The sequence below is a fragment of the Stegostoma tigrinum genome, chromosome 3, assembly GCF_030684315.1.
Source record: "Stegostoma tigrinum isolate sSteTig4 chromosome 3, sSteTig4.hap1, whole genome shotgun sequence".
Lineage (NCBI taxonomy): Eukaryota > Metazoa > Chordata > Chondrichthyes > Orectolobiformes > Stegostomatidae > Stegostoma > Stegostoma tigrinum.
This window is the reverse complement of record NC_081356.1, coordinates 40,724,832-40,748,941: the sequence shown is the minus strand read 5'-3', so window position 1 is coordinate 40,748,941 and position 24,110 is coordinate 40,724,832. Positions and strand designations below refer to the sequence as shown.

The 24,110-nt window shown below is 40.8% G+C and overlaps 1 protein-coding gene across 2 annotated transcripts in view; it reads left to right on the top strand.

Annotated features, from left to right (window-relative positions):
• The window catches only part of LOC125450914 (uncharacterized protein KIAA2026), an 82,006-nt gene that overhangs the window by 35,115 nt on the left and 22,781 nt on the right, over positions 1–24,110 (top strand). The window contains exons 3-5 of one of the 2 annotated variants that reach the window (XM_059644530.1): positions 452–1,362; positions 18,312–18,394; positions 23,471–23,560. In XM_059644530.1, coding sequence (XP_059500513.1) covers positions 452–1,362; positions 18,312–18,394; positions 23,471–23,560 — 1,084 coding nt within the window. Of the gene's footprint in view, positions 1–451; positions 1,900–18,311; positions 18,395–23,470; positions 23,561–24,110 lie in introns of both variants that reach the window. The other variant, XM_048527299.2, reaches the window with a different exon arrangement.

The window sequence follows — 24,110 nt, the reverse complement described above, 5'->3', positions numbered from 1 at the left end:
GCAGTTTTCAGTGTTAATTGAGATGCAAGACAAAAAACCTTAGCAGGTGACACGGTGGTTCAGTGGTTAGCACTGGTGCCTCTCAGCGCCAGGTACCTGGGTTCAGTTTCTTCCTTGGGTAACTGTCTGCTTGTGCAAACTCTGCCTCAGTGTGTGCGTTTTCTCCAAGTGCTCTGGTTTCCTCTCTAAATCTAAAGATGTGCAGATTAGGTGGATTGGCCATGGAAAATGTGGGGTTATAGGGATAAGGTGAGTCTGGGTGGGATGCTGTTTGGAGGGTCAGTGTGGACTTCATGGTCTGAATGGCCTGCTTCCACACTGTGTGGATTCTGTGATTCTATGATGAGGATATCTTTTTGTTTTCAGCCATGTCTTCACTCTGTACTGTCAAGCAACTAACTGCGAGTATCTTCATTTGTTGATTTAATGTGTTTTTTAAAATTATTTTCAGGTTACGTGAACAGGAGAGGAAAGAGGCAGAAGAAGCTGTGCAAAAAGAGATTGAAGAATGGGAGAAGAGTCTGCGAGCCTTGGCTGAACCTACTCGCATGGAGACACTTTGGGAGATCCCTGCAATTGGTCATTTTCTGTGTTTAGCTCAGCAGATCCTTAACTTGCCTGAGATTGTCTATTTTGATCTTGAGCGATGCCTTCTAATGCCCCAGTGTAGTGGTTTTCTGGCTAAAATAATGACTTCTTTATTGAGCCCTCACCATCGCCGAGCAACTTTGCACCGGAAGCCACCATTTCCTTACAAAATTTGGGAAGCTACACTGAAACGAAGAGTTCTTCATTGGTATGTAGTTGTCAGTCAAGCAGAAAATCGCAACTTGCAAGCTGAGAAATTGGGACTTTGTCCACAGTTTTTCTGTGTTCTGGGGGAAACTAGCCCTTTGGAAACCAAAGCTTTCCATCAGTTAACATTTTATAAACGAGTTTGGTTACTGAAAGGTTTATGTGATTATGTTTATGAAACCCAGAAAGAGGTTCAAGATGCTGTTTTGGGGCAACCCATCCATGAATGCAGAGAAGTAATACTGGGATATGATTCTCACGAGAATGCCTATGTCCATTTCCCACAGTTCTGTGGTGCAGATTTAAGGATTTATAAACAGTCTCCTCTTCCACCTCCTGAATTCCCTATTCCGCCTATCAAAATCTGTAGAATCTCTCAGCAGAAATCAGAGGAGGCAAAAAGTGAACTTTCTTCTGAAAGTCATGAGAAACCAAAAAGTAACAGAAAGGAAACCACTACCAAAACAACAAGTGATTCTAAAAAGTCCAATGAAGGACATGACTCTAGCGACCTGGAGGATTTTTATTTAAAGATGGAATCTGGATCAGAATTTCCTTCTCGAGAAGGTGAAGAAGAAATAAAATTAAACTGTGAATGTAAAAATCATAGAACTTCAGTGAAAAAAGAAAATATTGGTTCTTGTAAAGAAAATTTAGTGAAGCCTGCTAGCCCCGGAGAGGTTGTGGGGTATGGGGAGCCTCTTAGTCCAGGAGAAATTAGAATAACTGAAAATGGTGAATTTTGTACAGACGACCCTGAGCTAAGAAAGGGTGTGAAACCATTGACCGAGAAGGCAATCAAAAGCTGCAAAACACTCATTAATGGAAGCCATACTGAAAATTTGGATGTAAGCTGTTTGGTTGGTAAAATAAATAATATTTCCGCAAAACATTTCTTGGAAAAAATTGAGGAGCTTGAGATAGTTAAGCTTCATGTCAAGAAAAAGAAGAAGAAGAAAAAGAAACTGAAAGATGCTGTGAATAAGATTTCACAGTTGAGGCCAGATATAGTTTGCCAAAATCAATTGAAGATTCAGAAACCAGGAATCCAGAAGAAATCCCTATTGCTAAAAAAGAAAACAAAACACAAAAAGCACAAATCTGGTTAGTGGCCTCTCTGGTTTTCTGTTTTGTAGATAAGTGAAAAAACAAGTCCCATGAGAAAGAAGCGAGTAAGTGGGGGTCATTGCTATCAACTGTCTGTTTCATTCACAAATGAGAATAAATATTAGGCATGTTAAATGTCTTTATTCCGCAATCCACCACAGTTAACAGCTAAAAATGTATTATATAACTGTTTCCATTTTATAGCAAATAACGTTTTCAACCAGTGGCTCACGTGTTTTTGCAGTATAATGCAATATGTAAAATGTATGTACAAATATTGTAAGTTTTAAAGTGGCTGACTTGGTTTGAAGTATGAAGAGGTTTGATAGAAGTCATTGCATTTTGAGTTTATTTACTTGTAAACAATTTTTAAACTGCTTGTGGAGGTTTTATTCATATTCAGGATGGGTAGCTATTTTTATTCCAAGTAAATACGGTCTGGTTGGACAATGTGATAAAGAACTGTGCAAGGTATTTCCTTTAACTTCAGAGTTCTTCAGATAAAATATTGCTTGCATTATTCTGCTCTCGCAGAATGCATCAAATCACATTTTACTTGGCTTTGGAGATGACATTGAATGCCAAATGTGTTGGATGACGTGGGTCATGAAGATCCAAAGTTTAAACCATTTGGAGGCGATGCTAGAGGGTTGCTGATGTCAGTGGATTCATAACCTAGCAGAAGTGTCACCTTCAAACAATACAAAAGGGATATATTAGAAAAGAAAAACGAATTGGCATGAAAGAGTTGTAGGAACTTTGTGTTTTCATATACACAAAGATGAGCTGTTCAGTCTATCCTCTCTCTCTGAAGAATAGTCATCTCTGACTAGAAATGTAAACTTTGTCTTTTCACAGATGTTGCCAGGCTGACTAAGTTTCTCCAGGCACTCTTTGCTTCATGGTAGTTGGGAATAAATATGGGCTGATGTTAAAGTGCAGAGCTGAGAATATGCTGTATTGTGAAATCTACTTTATTTTGGATGAGATTAAATAATGTCCTGAGACCTTGTTTTCCAGTTGGTATCAGATCCTACAATATTCCTGGAAGAAGAGTAGTCTCACTAACATAGGCAGCAAAAAAAGCACAAATGAACGACCACAAAAATAATGGCTACTTCGCCATATGTTTTGGTCATGATAGCAGGTTGTGCACGTTTTGGCTGCCACATTGGTCTGTGTAACAGTAAATACACTTTAAAAATCATCGGTTTACGGTAAAGCTCCTTGGGGTGCCCTGGGTGCCTAATGGCAGACATTTACAAATGTCTTTTTCTTGATTTGGTTAGTTTGAATTTTATGATCATTTCCCCAAATTCCTTTGTTAGAGAGGGATTTGACGTTAAGTATAACCTTGCTTAGTTTTATCTTCTGCAAGTCAATTAGATTACCATTAACCAGCTCTGATCTGGAAATGTACTTTGCTTGAAGCATATCATGATTAAGCTGTTTCATCCTGTTTATTATGAATGGTTACATTTTGCGTTTGTCCCTCTATTTCTTTATTTTGTTTTGGCTTTTGTATTTTAGATTACTAAAGAGACATCAACTTCCTATGACCTCAAATCTCCTTAGTAATTGTGTTGCCTGATTAGTCTCGATAGTCTGCATTTGTTATGATATGTTCATCTACAATTATTATGTAACTTGCTCAGTTTGGCTACACTCCCCTTAACAATTAACAAAACTGTTAAAGCATAGACCAGTTGAGTCTCCTCCAGTGCTCTGCTTGAGTAACTTAATGAGGGTTGCTGCCTGACCTTCTCCCGTTTCTTCCTTTTGCAGATAACAGGCCAGTTCCACTACTTGAAGGCCATTATTGAATTCGACTACTCCACATACTTGAGCAGTGCATTCAAGATAGCACTTGCTGTATGAGGAGTTCCTCTTGCTGACATTAAAACTACAGTCGTTACCTTAAATCTATATCCTTTTGATCACGATCCTAGGGAGCATCCCTTTCCACTCTGTCCGTATCCCTCATGATTTTTGAATACTCCAAAAATCTCGCCTCTCCCTTTCCAGGAAAACAACTTCCAGTTTATTTATACAGTGAAGTTTCTCATCCATGGAACCATTTTCATGACTCTCCTCTATCCTCTGTCAAATAACTTCATATCTTCCCTGTCGTAACAATATTTCATTTGAGGCTGAGCCAGTAATCTGTAAAGAATTAACACAGCTTGTTTTTGTATTCTCTGCACATATTAATAAAGCCTAGGGTGCTGTATGGCTAATTGACTGCGCTTTCAAACAGCCCTTCCACCTTCATGATTTGTGCCCACCCTGGTCCTTCTGCATCTGAACCTCTTTAAAGTTATATCCTTCAAATCACATTCTTTGATGTTTCACACCTGCAGGTTTTGAATTTCTTCACCAAACACCAAAGGCTAAGTGAAATGTCCCAACAATGACCCCTGAGGGACTTCTACAAACTTTTCCCCAATCCAAAAAAGATTTGTCAGCCATTACTGTTTCCTGCTAAGTAGCCAATTTCTTCTCACTGTGGCTACTGGCTCCTTTATTCCATGAGCTGTGTGGTAAAGTGCTGATTACATTTTTGAAAAATGCCAGTGAGATTGTGAAGAACAAACGTACTTTACTGTTGGAGATAGTGGGAACTGCAGATGCTGGAGAATCCAAGATAATAAAATGTGAGGCTGGATGAACACAGCAGGCCAAGCAGCATCTCAGGAGCACAAAAGCTGACGTTTTGGGCCTAGACCCTTCATACTTTACTGTTGGAATCAATTAGACACGGTTCAGACATCCCTCTGGAGGTCTAACTTACTCAGATAGTAAGAACTGCTGATGCTGGAGACTGGAGGAACACAGCAGGCCAAACCGCATCAGAGGAACAGGAAAGCTGACGTTTCGGTCAGGACCCTTCTTCAGAAATGGGGGAGGGGGAAGAGATCCCCTCCCTGGCTTCATCCTAAGACCAACCCTCCCGCTCATTCCCACCTCCTTGACCTGTCCATCTTCTCTCCCACCTATCCGGTCCTCCCACCCCACTGACCAAAATAGTCCCTCTTCCACACCTACACTGGCCCTAAACCCCACCTCTTCCTACATTACATTGACTGTATCGGTGCTGCCTCGTGCTCCCAAGAGGAGCTTGAACAGTTCATTCACTTCACCAACACCTTCCACCGCAACCTTAAGTTCACCTGGACCATCTCCAACACATCCCTCATCTTTCTGGACCTCTCTGTCTCCATCTCGGGCAACCACCTAGAAACCGATGTCCATTTCAAGCCCACTGACTCCCACAGCCACCTAGAATACATCTCCTCTCACCCGCCTTCCTGCAAAAGTTCCATCCGCTATTCCCAATTCCTTCGCCTCCGCTGCATCTGCTCCCAGGATGAGGCATTCCACTCCCGTATATCCCAGATGTCCTCGTTCTTCATGGACCACAGCCCCCCTCAGCGGTGGCCGAGAACGCCCTCGATCATGTCTCCCACGTTTCCCGCAACTCATCCCTCACACCCTGCCCCCACAATAACTGCCAAAAGAAAATCCCCCTAGTCCTCTCATACCACCCCACCAACCTCTGGATACAACACATCATCCTCCGACACTTCCGCCATCTACAATCCGACCCCACCACTAAAGACATTTTTCCATCCCCACCCTTGTCTGCCTTCCGGAGAGACCACTGTCTCCACGACTTCCTTGTCTGCTGCACATTCCCTTCCAACCCCACCACACCCAGCACCTTCCCCTGCAACTGCAGGAAGTGCTCCACCTGCCCCCACACCACGTCCCTCACTCCCATCCCAGGCCCCAAGATGACTTTCCACATCAAGCAGATGTTCACCTGCACATCTGCCAATGTGGTATACTGCATCTGCTGTACCCGTTGGGGAAACCAAGCGGAGACTTGGGGACTGCTTTGCAGAACACCTATGCTTGGTTCGTAATCAACAACTGCACCTCCCAGTTGTGAACTATTTTAACTCCCCCTCCCATTCCTTAGATGATATGTCCATCCTGGGCCTCCTACAGTGCCATAATGATGCCACCCATAGGTTGCAGGAGCAGGAACAGCAACTCATGCTGCTTGTGAACCCTGCAGCCCAATGGTATCAATGTGGATTTCACCAGCTTCAAAATCTACCCCCCCTCCACTGCACCCCAAAACCAGCCCAGCTTGTCCCAGCCTCCCTAACCTGTTCTTCCTCTCACCTATCTCCCCCCCCACCCCCAAGCCATGCCTCCATTTCCTACCTACTAACCTCATCCTGCCCCCTTGACAACCTGTCTGTCCTCCCCGAACTGAACCATCCTCTCCCTACCTCCTTTTGTACTCTCCTCTCCATCCATCTTTGGTCCGCCCCTCCCTATTTATTTCAGAATCCTCTCCCCACCCCCCTTCCCTAATGAAGGGTCTAGGTCCGAAACGTCAGCTTTTGTGCTCCCGAGATGCTGCGTGGCCTGCTGTGTTCATCCAGCTCCACACTTTGTTATCTCAGATTCTCCAGCATCTGCAGTTCCCATTATCTGTGATCACTGACCAATCCCCACCACTTCCTAGCTATCACCATCCCACCTACCTTTTTCCCAGCCCAACTCACCCCCCTATCTTATCTATCACTGAATTAATGAGCCCCCTTACCCTCCTCCAAATCTGAAGAAGGGTCCTGACCCAAAACGTCAGCTTTCCTGCTCCTCTGATGCTGCGTGCCCTGCTGTGTTCCTCCAGCTGCACACTTTGTCACTTCTGGAGGTCTGTCTGCTTACTATAACAGTGTGGCCTGTATTGTACTGTCCTTCTACTAGATGTCACGGTGTCCAAAGGATATCTGTGTTAAGGTATAGTAGGAACTGTAGCTGCTGGGGAATCTAAGATACCAAGGTGTAGAGCTGGTTGAACACAGCAGCCCAAGCAGCATCAGAGGAGCAGGAAGGCTGATGTTTCGGGCCTAGACCGTTCTTCAGAAATCAGAACTTCTAATTTTGGCAATTTTTTTACTTGCATTTCCCAAATGCATGCAAGGACTAAGTCAAAGCATAGCGAAGTCCTTAACTGGTGCTCTGCCTTATCATTATGCCAGACTGTCAAAGTGTTTGCCTAGAATATTTATTATTGCCAGATCATGGTTGTTTCGAACTTTGGCAGCTTTTAATTGAATGTGGCAAGTGTTGTAAAAAAAAAAGTTATAATAATTACCAATGTGGTTAGCCTGAAGTGATTGCACTGCAGGAAACATTGACCAGAGTAGCTAAGTTATTTACTAGTGGATTAACCAATATTTTTGATTTAAATGGCAGCATTCAATCCTGTTAAACATGCTTGACAGTTCAAATTTTACTGTATATGGCACTGAAGGAAGAGCTTAACAGTGGGATTTGTTAAGGTAATGATGTAACTGAAGAAGGGTGAAGGAATAGAATGTACTTAAACTTGGAAAAAGGGAATCTAAGTGTACATATTCAAGAGCTTCTATGAAACAACAATATTACAATAGCTGTAACTATCTCTGGAATCCAAAGAAAACGAGCAATGTTCTGGAGTTCAATTTAGAATGTATGCTTGAGGTAGTATCTCAAGCTGGGGTTTGTAAGTGAGTGAAAATCCTGGCATTGTTGTAACAGAGATGTGATTCACAACGACGCTTTGGTAAATTTAGGAGTTTGTCCAGTAGAGACCATGAGCTGTGGAATTCTAAATTACTTGATGTTTACGGCAATACAGGTGTTTAGGTCGAGGAGGAGAAAATTGGGGGAATAGGTTCTGAAGCTCAAAAGCATGAATGAGTGTTTGCATTATCCTAGTGAGATGATGTTAAGTTGGCTGTGGGTGGAACTATTTAATCATGGTGAAATTGTGCTGACTGACTTGATGTCTGTTACGTTAGTAGGGATGATGCTTGTGCTCTCTCTAAATTAAAAATATCACACAGCATTGCCGTTATTGTTCCTACTTATTTTCATTATAAAGTCAAAAATAGATTCTCTTCCTCCCCCCACCACCATGTGCTAGTTATCAGTGTGTTAGTGGTTTGTTCCATACCTTCAGTAATTGGGTGCTTTATATTATTGGAGTTGATTATACAACATTGTACCATAACATTTTTTTTCAATGAAACCTGTGAAATAGGGAGACCTAAGAGACTTGTACAAAAAGTCCTTTTATTTGAAGTGTCCATAATTTATTAAAGCTAATTGCTGAGCAGTAAACCAGAAGAAAATATTTCCACGTGCTTGTACTTCATATAGCATTTTTTATTCTTATTTGTTATTTTAGCTAATTCTGATACTGAAGGTCCCTAAGATTACAGTGCTGCCAGCAGGGGGTGATCTCATTTCATTTTCTGTTTGCCGAGTTCCAGTTGCTGCCAATCCAAGATGCTTTTCAATCAGCTGTTATCTTGGGGACCTTCCGTGTGTTGGCTATCCCAATGCTGTATTTTTATTTAAAAATGTGAGTGAGTGCATGTTTTGGCAACAGTGGGTGATCATGTATACAGGACCTTTTGCATGGGGAAGCTTTCTCAGTAAAGAGCAAGTTATAAATGCTATTTGTGTTGCATGTCATATGACTTTTGGAATTCCACCTGTATTGCATCAACAGCATTATCCTCATTAGCCCTCTTAGACTTTGACAAGTGCTACAAAATTATGGCCAGTGCCTTTGTAATTACCATTTATTATCAATCAAGGAAGGGTTATCTTGATTTTGGAATCTGCCCTATTAACTGCCTGCTCAAGTTAAATTGCTTAATGGCAATAATACCTTGCTGATCCTAGCCAATTTGGAGCTTTGAAGTCCTCCAAACCTCTCCTTGGGAGCCCTTTCCTCTGTGGACTGCAGCTGCTAATGCTTGAACTGACTGGGGATGGTGTAGGATTCAACCCGATCTGTATCTGATGTGTTGGTGATGTAAAATTGCCAATTCATTGATCTTTCAGCCCTGGAAGTTTGGTCACCTACTACTGTGACCACATTTAATTTATGTTGGACAGTTTGGAAATGATTATTGTATTTAATGTATAAAGGCTGAGACTTGTGTAGTTGAGAAATGTTTTTTGTGATTTCATTCCAATGGCTGTCGATAAGAGCAGGCAAAGAGGAGGAACAGGATTGAGAAAGAGGAAACCATTCTTTTCACCCCAAAACACCCCAGTCAGGACTTCTGCTCCCCTGCTTGATTTCAGCTGTGTGAATCCCTAATCCAGGATTATTGTTGTTCCTGCCTTTTTTGGAATGGGGATCTATTTACTCCTCCATAACATCAAGGAGATCCTTGTATTCTGGTGACAGAACTATGCAACTATTCAGTCTGAGATAATGAGATTTCTGTGCTGTGCATACTAAGTAATAAGATCTCCATTCAGCCATTTCTTTGCATGATTGCATGTGTCCGCTATCCTAAATTGCAAATTTCTTGGTGTGTTGAAGGTGCTCTATAATTTGCAATTTGAATACCTCTGCATTTGTTCTAATGCAGCTGTTTCCTTGCACAGACTGTAATTGCAGTTTAGGCGCTACTGAACTTGGATTGGTGCAGAAATGTACTGTTGAAGGGTTACATTGGTAAGAATGCCCACATCTGAAAATATTTTAATTGGAAATCATCAAAAAGAATTGGGCCTCTGAGTTTAAATGGAATGTCTGTAATTTAAAATGTAAAATGGCAAGGCTGATCAGGTCTTTGGAGATATTCATTTGTTTTTAATTCCAGCTGATGGAGTCATATTTGCACTTACAGTATCTGTTTGTAAAAGAGTGGAATTTTTCTTCTGTTGGTTCAAAATTGAGAGTGAAAGAGCAAATTTTCCCTGTCAAAAGCGGATCGCCACCACGCTTTCTAAATCACTTACTAACAATTTAAAAAAAAAATCTTGGAATCCATAGCTGCTGCTCTGGAATTGTTTTGCTTTGAAATTTGACTTTCAAGACACATATGCAATCACAGAATCCGTACAGTGCAGGAAGAGGCCATTTGGCCCAAACGTCTGCACCAACCCTCAAGACCATCCTATCCTGACCCAGCTCCCTACTCCAGCACCATAACCCCATATTTACCATGACTAATTCATGTAACCTGCACATCCCTGGACACTATGGACAATTTAGCATGGCCAATCTGCCTAACCTACACAGCTTTGGACTCTAGGTGGAAACAGGAGCACCTGGTGAAAACTGACACAGCCGTAAGAAGGACATGTGAACTCCACAGAGCCAGTGACTTGAGGCTGGAAGTAAACCTTGGTCCCTGGTGCTGTGAGGTATCAGTGCTAACAACTGAGCCAATGTGCTGCTTGGATTAAATTCTGAATCCGTGTGGTTCTTCTGAGGATAATGTACCTTAAGAATAAAAAAAGGGGCTTATTTGCAATAAAACATGCAATTAAAGCACTGAGGTGATGGAGTTTTGTACTTGTTGCTTTTGATTTTAATTTTAAGTGCCTGAGTGTTGGTGAACCTCGAGCAATGCTCCTGCTATGTTGCAAGAGTACACAGCAATGCAGCAGTCTGGAAAGTATTGCGCAGACCTTGTCCCATACTAGCATATGTGCCATCACAGCAAAAAAGCTAAAAGGTGCTGTGCATTTTTGAGGGGAGCATTAGCCTTCTGTAACTTAGATGTTTAAGTATATCTGAATGAACAGTTTATTGAAATCAATTGTGATGTGTGAACCTATCCAAAGGAACGTTTCCATCATTTTGAAGATTTATCTCCAGGTGAAGACCTCAAGACTTGTTGGGAGGAGGGAAGGATGGTGGAAATTTGCCTCTATCCTGCCTCCTAGTAATTTAAATTGTCCATAGAAAATTGTCTACAGGCTATTTTCATGCAGCCATCTACAAAAGCCACAGGAAGCATCTTGTCTGCCACTTAACAATATAGGAATGAAATTGTATTTGCACAAAACCTTTACAAGATTAGAATTATAATCAACATCTGAAGCCCAGGTGGCTCATCTCTTAAAATCTAGCCCACATTGTGAGAATCTAAATTTACTTGTTTGATTTTAATGTATTTGAATGTTTGGAGAAGTCTGTTCTGAAGTGTTTGTGTTGCTGGAGAGTGTTATTTCCCTACACCGTGTTCTTGTGCAAGATGTATTCTCCCAAATTATTTTAACTGTGAACATAAATGAATTGCTTTTAATGCTTTTATTTATTACTTGTCCCTGTTTTATATTCTGCTTCTACCAAGATGCTAGAAGACAAGCCAGAGGGACTGTAATCTTTCATCATCCATCAATACTTACATGGCCCTGGGAGCTCTAGTACTTAACTTTGTGATCAATTAAGCAAAGATTTGGACATTCCTGGTCAGAGAATGCATATGTACCTTTTATATAGAAATGGCCCCAGTGGTTTTGCAGCTAATGGTGGGTCTCCACAAAAGTAGTGATGCACAATTGTAAGTTATTCTTGTCTAATTGAAGATTAAAGTGATGTGATCTTCAATAATAAGATATTTACTCCAGCACTGGTTTTTAATATGGGGTACTTTTTATGTAATCAACCACTTACCCTACTGCAAAATACTAGATCCAAGTTTTGGATCTAACAGCATATGACATATTCTTCAACCTTTTCATTGTTCTGTTGATGTATGTTATTTGTATTAACGTATTTGCAGATTTGCAAATCAGTTGTTATGGTGAAAATTCCTCAATTTAAGCAATATTTCCAGAGCGTAAAAGATCCATGGATGCACCTGTGTATCCCCAATTTAGTAGGTATTCAAATCAAATATCTGTTTGGCAGAAATGCATAAAAGGCAGAAGCGTTTAGAGTTTTACTGTTGGCTGAAGTCCATTTTTTGACATTCATGGATCATCTCTCTTTCTGCCATGTGAAAGTTATCATTGCTATACTAATGAATGACTTTTATGCCTCTTTAATCCAAAATGAAGTGCTTGCACATGCAACATCAGTGATGCCTAAATGCCACTTCTTTTCCCCAATTTTGCCCATGTTGATTCCTCCACCCTTTATTTCTTTATTTTCCATGTGGTATTTGAAATGTACTACATTTTCCGGTGATGCATTATCCTGAGGCACATCCCATTCCTTATTTAAGGAAGGGCACAACATGTTTGACTCTCAACCCTTTAGGAAATGTAGTTTCTCAACTGTTTTAAATTTTCTATCCCTTATCATATGACTATGACTCATCATTTTAGAATGCCCCACAAGAGGAAGCATCTGCTCCATGTCTATTTTATCTGTACCTTTTATCATCTTGAATACCTCAATTTGATGTCTCCTCATTCTTCTAAATTCTGGAGAGAATAGGCCTAAACTGTTCAATCTCTTGTTATAAGACAAACTCCTTTTTCCGTGGGATCAACCTAGTGAACCTCCTCTGAACTGTCTCCAATGCCACTGTTTCCTCAAATAAAGGGGACCACAGCTGTGACAATATTTCCTGGTGCAGTCTTGCCTACGCCTTGTATATCTGCAACAATTCTTCCTTATCTTTATATTCTGTTCCTTTAGCTATAAAAGCCAAGATTCCATTCACTTTCTTTATTATCTGCTGTACCTGCTTGCTAGTTTGCTGTGACTCATGAACAAGGACACCCAGATCCTTCTGCACTGGAGCACCCCAACGTCTCTCCCCATTTAGGTAATAGGTCACCTTGCCACGTTTCTGACCAAAATGCACAACCTCACAATTATCCACAGTGAACTCCACTGGCCAAATTTTGGCCCGCTCTCCTAACCTATCTACATCCATTTGTACGTTTCTTATTTCATCATAGCAATTTACCGTCACACCTATTTTGTGTCGTCTGCACATTTGGCTATAGAAATCTTCTATCCCTGTATCCAAGTCATTAACGTAGATTGTAAATAGCTGGAGTCCAAAGACTGAAACCCATGGCACTCCACTGGTTACTTCCTGCCATCCCAAAAAAAAACATTTATCCTGATTCTGTCTTCTGCCCATCAGCCAGTAATCTATCCATGCTAATAAATTTCCCCTAATCCCATACAATCCGACCTTGAGAATTAATCTTTTTTTTGTGGCACCTTATCACACGCCTTCTGGAAGCCCAGATATATTGTATCATGTCAACAGGATCCCCATTATTCACTTTGCTTGTTATATCTTTGAAGAACTCTAACAAATTAGTTTTGTTGTGGCTAACCCTTCCAGCGTATTTACTTGCATTTGATACAGTTTGTCTGCATTCCCGATCCAAGCCTCAAAGTAAAGGAAGATATCATCCTGATGATCCCAAACAGCTCAGTGAATGCCTGCCTTATCACCAACCCGTAGCTGCAAAGACCATGGTGCTGCTATGCGATTTTGCCCTGCAGCTCAAAAGTGCAGTAAACGTGTCAACACAAAAACATGGACTCTGAAGACACCACGCTAAGCCAAAAAAAAGTTTTTGCACTGCCAACTCCCAATATTTTTCGATGGTTGGATTGTATAACGTCAGGTCATGAAGCGTGACCAACTTGAAAAGCAAGGACACTGCTTCACTATTTTGATCTTTGTTTAAGCACCATTTTTGCACGCAAATCAGGTTACATGGGGTTTCCTTGGCTATCTTGAAGCTCCAATTCACACTAATTGTGGGCATTTTGACACAATTTTACTGCAGAAGGTACTTAATCATATTGGCACAGAGGGAAAAATTGGCTCAAATGTGGGAAAATACTTTAAAAGTAAGAAAACAAAATGAAAACTTTATATCTGAGAGATTTTAATTCCTCTAAGGTTGAGACTGAGCATTTTGTAATTCCCTTTTCTGGACTTTTTTGGGTTATTAAAGTTCTAGGAAGATAATTTTTTATTTACTGAATACTTGAACTGGTAAACTTAGCAAACAAAATCAGAACTGTTATTTAATTGATGGTAAATAGCCACATTCCAAAACATCTTGAAACTCATGGCGTGGTAGGGAATGAGCAGCCATTGCTATGACAGGCTAATAGCAAGCAGTGTAAATGGTTAAATAACTTGTAATATCTCAATTCTTCTCTTCAATTTGTTTAATACTGTTATTGAGCTCAGTATTGTTTTGGCAGGGCAACCTGGGTCATTAAGTCATCGCCAATAAACTGTATTTGTATTTGGTGTCCTATTGGTGTTGTTTTTCTCTCAGTTCACTTCTCTGCCACGAACTTTGGTAGTCCACTAGTAGGATGGCACACAAGACGTCAGCTTTATCATCAGAGGAGGTCATAGTAGAATTGAATCTGGTATATCATTCCCATCTAGGATTCTGTATTTTGAAGATTTTCTGAAATTTGTGGTATGAAATCATATGATGAATCTTGAGAGTATCTGTCAGACCGGACTCTTAAAGGAATATCTGATCTCTAGGGTGCATTTCTGGTCGTCGCATTTCAGAAAGGATGAGATTGCTGTGATTTATTAGAATGAAGCCAGGGCTGGAGAATTGTCGCTATGAGGAGAGATTGAAGAGGTTGGATTGTTTTCCTTGGAACATACAGGTCCAAGTGGTGACATTATTGAGGTATGCAAAATTGTGTTGAGAAGATTTAGTGGATAGGAGAGGAGCCTGTTTTCTTTAGCAGGGAGTTCAAAAGAACCAGAGGTTTTATATTCAACCCAAGTGTTAGGATTAGAGGGGACATAAGGAAAATTGTTTTAGTTTAGTGTGGAAGGTGGAGTGTCTGGAATTTGCTGCCTGAGTTGGTGATGGTAGCAGAGACCCTGAACTTTCAAAAAGTACCTTTAGCTACTTTTACTGCAGAGGTGTGAGCTGTGTGCAGAAAAATGGAATTAGAAAGGGCATCTGTGTATCTTTGGGTTGGCATGGACAGGATGAGCGAATTAGACCCCTTCCGTGCTGTATCATTTATGTTTCCATGTATAGTAGTACTGACATGCATTATTAAAGTGGGAATATCAAACAGTGGTTTATATGAGCTTTGTATGTATGCATCCTAAAGCCTCCGGCTACGTGTAAAGGTAAATAAGTGTTCCAATAACTTGTTATAAGTTGTTGCTTTTAGCATAAATTGGTGATCTGTTCTGAATATGTTCATTTGTGAACAATCCTTCCAAATTTTTACAGCTCTAAGATGCATAAACGACAGACTAATAAGTAGAAATAGAGTTTAGATCAAAGGCTAGAACGCCCTGCCTTGGAATCCAATCCCTAAAGGTTGAATACTGTAATCTGGATGGTCATGTTGGAGTGCACATGAAGCTAACAGAAACAAATCACTGCCAATGTGCAGAGGCAAAATTGCACTCTGCGATTTCTCAGTCAACAGGAAAAATTGGGCAAACCTAGTAGCCTTTCTACACAATATATTCAGAAACCACAGAATATTTTGTTTGCAGAATTGACACCTTAAGCAAAACACATCTGTCTTGCCCTTGATGGGCAAATTATAACAGGCATAGATTAAATAGACACATTTGTGGAAGTTGTATGCTTTGTGATTGAGCACAGCATTTTCCTGAATGAGTGCAAAAGGATGATTGTGACAGATTGCCAGTACAGCCTTGAACATACAAAATTAACCCTTGAGAAATACTACTAACCCCTAGTTGCCCAAAGTCCTGATCTACTCTTAATGTGTGGAACTCCTCCAGATCTTGCAGAAAGCAGACTGTCATGATGATTCTAACAATCTTCCTTCTATACCTGCGCACAGAAAACTCTTGAACTATTTGCAACCATGAACCAGACTGATTGTAGCTGTTACGTACCAGAACTTAGGCATTGCATGGAGTAAATCATAGCAAATACAGCATAGGCTCTGCTGTTTTCTTATGGCCTTTAGTATATTTCTTTGTAAATATTTGATAGTACAGTACTTGATAAATACTGAAAATTGACACATTTTGTAAAAACCAAGACTTGTTCTTACCAGGGCTTTGATATTCTTGCAAATGTTGGAATACTGTCCTGGATGAGTGCAGCTCCAACAGCACTCGAAGCAGGAAAATTCCAAAGCGCATTTGATTGGCACTCCATCCACCAGCTTCAAAATTCACCCCCTTCAGTAATGATGCATGATTCCAGCATGTGTGCTATCAATAAAATGCATTACAGTAACTCATCAAAGCTCCTTCTGGTGCTCTCAAAGGGGCAGCACGGTGGCTCAGTCGTTAGCACTGTACCCTTACAGCACCAGGGACCCGGGTTCGATTCCAGCCTCGGGCGACTGTCTGTGTGGAGTTTGCACATTTTCCCCGTGTCTGTGTGGGTTTCCTCCGGGTGCTCCAGTTTCCTCCCACAGTCCAAAGATGTGCAGGCTAGGTGGATTGGCCATGCTGAATTGCCCGTAGTGTTCGGGGGTGTGTGGGTTATGGGGGATGGGTCTGGGTGGAGTGCTCCGGTTACAACTGCATCTCTGACCCAATTATAATGAAGGAACAGATCTTAGAACTCCTGAACAGCTGTTCTTCCATGCTAAAGACTACAATGGATCTAAAAGACAACTCTCCTCCACCTTCTGAAGAATAATTGGGGATCGGCCATAAATGCTGAGATAGCCAGTGAGACCCACCCGCTATGAACTAATTAAAGCAAATGAAAGGACCAACAGTTTTATATGTAATAAAATGTTACTCTGAAAAAACATTCGTATTTTACTGACTGTCCTGATGAGAAGATGAAAAGTTTTGACAATGTCTTTTTAACAACTTTTTCTGATCTAATTTCTATGTGAATAGATAGATTGTTAAAGATTCAACTGCCTTTTTTTTTAGTGAATTATTCCAGAATATTATGTTAATGCTTTGGCAAGTTCATCTTCCAGGTTTGTTCCCTTCTTGATGACTGGTGTATTGGAAGTAAAGCAAATGCCAGCTGTGCGCTCCCTAGTATGTAATTGCATCCCTTCCCCACTTTATCTTTAATGGATTGAAAAATCTTGAGTCAGTTAACCCAGAATTAGACAAATGAAGGTGGCGCTCTAAGTGCATACCTCTGCCACACTGGTTATTCAACAGCATTACTGTTGTACAGGTCTTCAAGGTTTTCCTATCCTGGTTTCTCTTGTAACTGCACAGCATAAAAAAAGAAACATTTTTGTTAAGAGTTTTCATCTTACTGAGGAGGTTTCTGGTCATTCTACACCCATCAACCTATTCTGGAAACATGTTGACAACTGTGACAAATTTCTCCACAGCAAAAACAATCCAAAATACTCTTTAAATAATTAACAAGTTTGCCTTTTCTTTGAGTGTTAATGTATCCTTTAAAAAATTGAATCGACAGGATCCATACCCTTTCCAAAAACAAATGTGTTCTTGTTTGGGTCAGCATATTTGTGTGCCAGGGTTTGTTGAAACATATCAATTTGTTATTGAGATGTATTCACTATCAGGTTAATGAACGGAGTAAAAACATTATTTTGTCTATCTTTGGCGTTGGAAATAACTGCTTAGGTCAACATTGGGTGTTGTAGGGCTTGAGGGAAACTATTTAGTGGTGTTATTTGGTGCTTTTATAGGATCAGAGACTGTTCACACTATGCGATCATCCATTCCAACTATTGTATTGATTTGAAATTAGTGCTGCTACTTGAGTTCAGTGAAAAGATAAATGCATGATCACTGAGCTAGTTTTGGTCTCTAGAGTGGCAATAGAGTATAGAATTTAATCTAGTTCTCATCTTATCGGTCAGAAAATTTAATTAAGGGTTCTATCACTAGGTGACCAGTATTTGATGGTCTGTAAACTACATATACATGTCAATGTTGTACCCCTGATTACTTTACTTTTTGATATTAATGTTCCCCATAGCGAAATAGTCCATAGTTTAGTTTCAAATGCATGAGTGGTCGCTTTAGTGAGGGACACCGGCATTCAATTTCTGAAGAGTCCAATGGAAACAATTGACTGTGCATTGGTCACTGAAGTAGGATAATTATTGACAGTGAATGACAACCCAATAAACCATGATAACAAGGTGTAGAGCTGGATGAGCACAGCAGGCCAAGCAGCATCTTAGGAGTAGGAAAGCTGATGATTCAGGCCTAGACCCTTCATCTGAAGGGTCTAGGTCCGAAACGTCAGCTTTCCTGCTCCTAAGATGCTGCTTGGCCTGCTGTGTTCATTCAGCTCTACACCTTGTTATCTTAGATTCTCCAGCATCTGCAGTTCTCATTATCTGACCCAATAAACCATGATGCTCTGCTCATCAAATATATTTTTAATCTTAAGTGCGGTATTTGGAAATAAATTATTGAAAACATCATGTATTTGTGCCTTGACAGCAGTTTTACTTTCAACATGAAATCAACGAAAGATGCGTGACTGTATAAAGTCAAAATATATAATGCCCATGAAACATTTGTCTTAACGAACTTAACTCCTCATTGGGATTGCCAGAACAATTTTATTTTGAAAGGTCAACTTCAGTATAGTATAATTGATGCTCAATATTCTGAGGAACTGTAGTTACTTTAATATGCTTATCACATGTTTATTATCAGCAAAGAAACCAGATTCTGACAAGGCAGATGAGAAGAAGAAGAAGTTGATACCACCACAATTGCCTCCAGTGCCACAGTTTCAGGTGAGTTTACTAACCTATCAGCAACATTTTAGGAAATAACTTGGAACTTGAAATTAATGTCAGACTCTCTAGTTGCAGTATTTAGTATTGGTAATCATGTAAGTTTTAAAGTGATGGCTGTAACTTAATGCAGAATTGTTCAAAACAGTGAATGCTATTTATATTTTTCGGCATGTTGTCTCCCACCATCACCTTCAGAAACTTTGGTACCAGAATGCATGATAGTTTACAGACTGTGTACTTACACATTCTGATCTGCTACCCAGTGTCATAATCCTGATTTTGAGTTTTAAACTGGGGCTATGGTCACAATTATTTATTGTGTATGTTTGACTTAGACAACAGAAATTAATATACCATCACAAAGTTCGCAGATAACACCAGAAATATGTAGGATGGCAAGAATGAGGGTGACACTGCAGAGGGATATAGATAGATCAAGTGAGTAGGCAAAAACTCTGCAGATGTAAAAAAACATTGTGAAGAAATGAGGTTAGGCACTTTGGTATGAAGAATACAAGGCTGCATATTATTTAAATAGAGAAAGTTGTGGTACAGAGGTGCGGACGTCCTAGTAAATGAATCACAAAGGTAACATTCAAATTCAGTGGATCATTGGAAAGGCAAGTGAAATATATTTATTTCAAAGGGCATACAGTAGAAAAATAGAGAAGTCTTGCTAAAACTATAGAAAGCACTAGTCAAGCCATAGTGGAATACTGTGAACAGTTGTGGTCCCATTATCCAAGGAAAGATATGCTGGTATTGAAAGCAACCAGAGATGTTTTCCTGGACTCATCCTTGGTGTGAAGGGATCTTCTTGAGAAGTTGGATAGTTTGGGCTCATACTCACGGAGATTAGCAGAATGAGAGGAGACCTTTTTGGAACTTAAGTTCCTTAGGGGGGCAGTTAGTGTGGCTGCAAAGATGTTATTCACCCCTTGAAGGAGAGTCTAAGACCTGAGCAGCATAATCTCAAAGTGCGGAGCAACCAGTTTAAGACCAAGATGAGGTTTTTTTGGGGGGTGGTGAATCTGTAGAACTCTTCACTGCAGAGAGCAGTTGAGATTGCAACATATTGCAGACATTAAGATTGATAAGTCCCCAGGGCCAGACCAGATTTATCTTAGGTTGCTCCGGGAAGCGAGAAAGGAGGTTGCTAAGCTGCTGGTGAAGATCTTTGCTTCCTCACTCTCCGCAGGAGTTGTACCAGAAGATTGGAGGGAGGCAAATGTTATTCCTCTTTCCAAGAAAGGGAATAGGGAAATCCCTGGAAATTACAGACCAGTCAGTCTTACGTCTGTGGTCAGCAAGGTTTTGGAAAGAATTCTGACGGGATAGGATTTGACTATTTGGAAAAGCATAGTGTGATTAAAGGGAGTCAGCATAGCTTTGTGAGGGGCAGGTCATGCCTTGCAAATCTTATTGAGTTCTTTGAGGAGTTCATGAGACAGGTTGATGATGGTCGAGCAGTGGATGTGGTGTACATGGACTTCAGCAAGGCATTTGATAAGGTTCCCCACAGCAGGCTCATTCATAAAGTCAGGAGGTATGGGATACAGGATGATATCGCTATCTGGATTCAGAATTGGTTGGCTGACAGGATGCAAAGAGTGGTTGTAGATGGTAAATATTCTGCTTGGAGGTCAGTGCTGAGTGGTGTCCCGCAGGGGTCTGTTCTTGGGCCTCTGCGCTTTGTCGTTTTTATAAATGACTTGGATGAGGAGGTTGAGGGGTGGGTTAGTATGTTTGCTGATGACACAAAGATTGGAGGTGCCGTCGATAGTATCATGGGCTATTGCAGGCTTCAGCGAGACATTGACAGAATGCAGAGCTGGGCTGAGAAATGGCAGATGGAGTTCAACCTGGATAAATGCGACGTGATGCATTTTGGAAGGTCGAACTTAAATGCTGAATATAGGATTAAAGGCAGGATTCTCGGCAGTGTAGAGGAACAACGGGATCTTGGTGTTCAAGTGCATACCTCCCGCAAAGTTGCCACCCATGTGGATAAGGTTGTTCAGAAAGCATCTGGTGTTTTGGCTTTCATTTACAGGGGTATCGAGTTTAAGAGCCGCGAGGTTATGCTGCAGCTCTACAAAACCCTGGTGAGACCACACTTGGAATATTGTGTCCAGTTCTGGTCGCCCTATTATAGGAAAGATGTGGAGGCTTTGGAGAGGGTGCAAAGGAGGTTTACCAGGATGCTGCCTGGACTGGAGGGCTTGTCTTACGAGGAGAGGTTGATTGAGCTCAGACTTTTCTCTCCGGAGAGGAGGAGGAGGAGGAAGAGAGGTGACCTGATTGAGGTGTACAAGGTAATGAGAGGCATGGAGCGAGTCGATAGCCAGAGACTTTTCCCCAGGGCAGGATTGACTGCCGCAAGAGGTCATAGTTTTAAGGTGTTAGTAGGAAGGTATAGAGAAGACATCAGAGGGAGGTTCTTCACCCAAAGAGTTGAGTGTGCTTGGAATACTTTGCTTCCACGACCACCACTGGCAGAGTCATTAGTGACATTTAAGCGACTGCTGGACATGCACATGGACAGCAGTGAATTGAGGGGAATGTAGGTTAGGTTATTTTATTTTTGGATTAGGATTATTCCACGGCACAACATTGTGGGCCGAAGGGCCTGTACTGTGTTGTAATTTTCTATGTTCTATTTTCAAGGCTGAGACAGACAGCTTTCTAAATCATTAATAGAATCAAGGGTTATGAGGATAAGATGGGAAAGGAGAGTTGAACATTTTCACTGTAGATGGACCTCATTGAATAATGGAGCTGACTTGTTGGACTGAATAGCCTAATTCTACTTGTGAATCTTATGGTTGTAATCTCAAGTGAGAGACTAGCTGCTCACTTTTCCTATACCACATCTTTTTAGACGTTCCAGAAACTTTAAGATTCTAGGAGATAAAGGGAAGAAGACAAAGATGTACAAATTAAGGAAAAGGAAAAATCGAAAGGCAAGGGCGGAGGAAACAGGATATAAGGCACACATGGAAGGCTGGAAAAAAAGAGATTGAGTATGGAGAAAAGAGATGAGCAGGAGGGAAAGAAAATCAAAAAAAATGAAGAAAAAGGCCTGCTCTTTGCACAGTTACTACCATCAATCAGCAAACTAGAGAGATGCAAACGGACAGTTTTGAGAGGTTAATTCTCCACAAAATATTGAATGACCAATTTAAATTTTGTTTAAATTAGTAATTGGCCTGAACAAGTTATGAGCAAATATATATGGGTGGGTTTCCCTGTGTGTATTTTGGTTGTACTCGTGCATGTTGATGAACATAAGGGTTCTTAGAATTCCTACAGTGAGGAAAGAGGCCATTTGGCCCACTGAGTTCACACTGACCCTGTAAAGAGCATTCCACCCTATCCCCATAACCCTCCATTTACCATGGCTCGACTGCCTAATCTGCACATCCCTGGACACACATGGGCAATTTAGCATGACCAATTTACCTAACCTGCACATCTTTGGACAATGGGAGGAATCAGGATCACTTGGCGGAAACCTACACAGACATGATGAGAATGCGCAAATTTCACACAGCCAGTCTTCTGAGGCTGGAATTGAACCCAGGTCCCTGGCACTGAGGCAGCAGTGCTAATCACTGAACTACTGTGCCACCCATGCCCTTCAGTGTGTACTGTTTGCAACTACTTAGACAATAATAATCTAGACACTCTATTTGCAAGATTTGAGTAGAAATAAATCTTAATTTTAGTGTGAACATAACTGTATTGTGATAATTTAAACCTTTTAGAGTGTACTGGACAGCCAGTGGTCTGTGTTAGAAAGGTCAACTGTGCTCTTCACCTCATGCCACCTTTAGAGTCTAGGCCTTGGGGAAATGTGTTTTTTTACAGATACTGCCTTTTTCATGAAATCAAGTTTGATATGTTGTTGGGAGAAGGTGTGCATTCAGCTAGCACTACAGCTTAGAAGATGACAGCCTGTTCTTTATGTCTTACATTGCTTTTTCCTTACTAAATTTCATGCAGCTAATTTTCCTTCTCTGTCAAATTGCTGATGTACCCTGATGTAATACAGAAGCATGGTTCCTTTGAAGGAGCGACTGACTGCCCCTCTCTTCCATGCTTCAACAGCATCTATTTATGTTCTTTGGGCTGATCCTTGTTGGTCATATGAGCACTGAGTCTTGGTGGATTGTGTCCTTATCACCTTTGATTTTTACAGTGTGAATGGTCAATGATCCTACGTTCACTCAGGTCACTGAAGTCAGTTTCAATACCACTTTGAACTTCTTAGCAAGGTCAGCTAACATAGAGAAAGGATGTTAATCTGTTTGGAACGTTCTTTGTTGGCTGTGTAATTTGACACTTTAATCCGTTTAACTGTCTGAGAGCGCAGCTTATGCTGATTTTTTAAAAAATTAGTTTTGTTTCCAATACATGCAGTAATAGTGTTACTTACTACTTTTCTTTTAGCTCAAAATCAACAAGTGTCCATTTGTGTGCTTAGTTAAGCTTTTTATGCAATTTAGATTCATAGAGTCCCTACCATGTGGAACCAGGCCCTTCGGCCCAACAATTCCACGTCGACCCCCAGTATCCCACCCAGACCCATCCCCCTATAAGCTACCTAATCTAATCTACACATCCCTGAACTCTAGGGGCAATTTAGTACGGCCAGTCCACCTAGTCTGCACATCTTTAGACTGGAAGGAAACCGGAGCACCCACAGGAAACACTCTCAAACACGGAGAATGTGCAAACTCTACACAGGCAGTTGTCGAAGGGTGGGATCGAACCCAGGTCCCAGGCCCCAGCAATCTGAGACAGCAGTACTAACCTCTGGGTGGCATGGTGGCACAATGTAACAGTTTAAAGTTCATTCTTACTGTTTAGTTGCTTTCCTCACATGACAATCTCAGTATTTTCAAATGCCGGATTTAGTTCCAGAAACAAAACATGAAATGTAAGAAATCAGTTGGTCTAAAGTTGTAAATATGCCAGTAGCTGTAAGTACTTATTGTATATTTTGTTCTTTGTATAGCCAGATAAGTGCCCTTTTTGAAGTTAATAATTTTTTAAAATTTCCCTGTGTAGCTCATTTGCACTAGTCTTGATGAACTCAGGGAACTAATTGCCAAAATGGAGGGAGAGCTAAAAGAGCTGGAGAATAATAAGAAGAAATCTGTAAGTAATTGATATGTTTGCTCTGGAACAAAATTCGAAAGTCAAATTTGTTGCAATGAATTGTACTTCCTGCTGTCTGTCTTTTTGGATGTTGCTGATTCAGACTGCTGGTTTATTTTCAATTTTAAGTTGTATGAATTTGTGTGAAGTGTTTTGCTGCTTACTCAGGCATTACTTATAGCAGTTTGAACATTTTAGAACTTAATTTACACCTTAAATACATCTTGAGCCTTTCTTCTGTAGAAGGAAGCTATGTAATTGCATGTAAATATGGCAGGATTCCAACTGTTGCCAGATTGTATTTTTAAATAATGTTGCCATTTTACGTTGAAATGGAGTTTAAAAATCTAGTTCAGGCCTATTGTGGTGCAGTGATCATGTCACTGCCTCTGGCCAGAAGACTTGGGTCCAGGGCCTTCGGGTGTATGACATAGCATATCCGGATCAGTTCACTCAAAATATCTATAACTCCAGTTCTGAGCAAATTTATTTTGGGACTGATAAGATTGCTTGGTATCTAAGGTTTTCGAGTCGATTTGTAGCTCGGGTT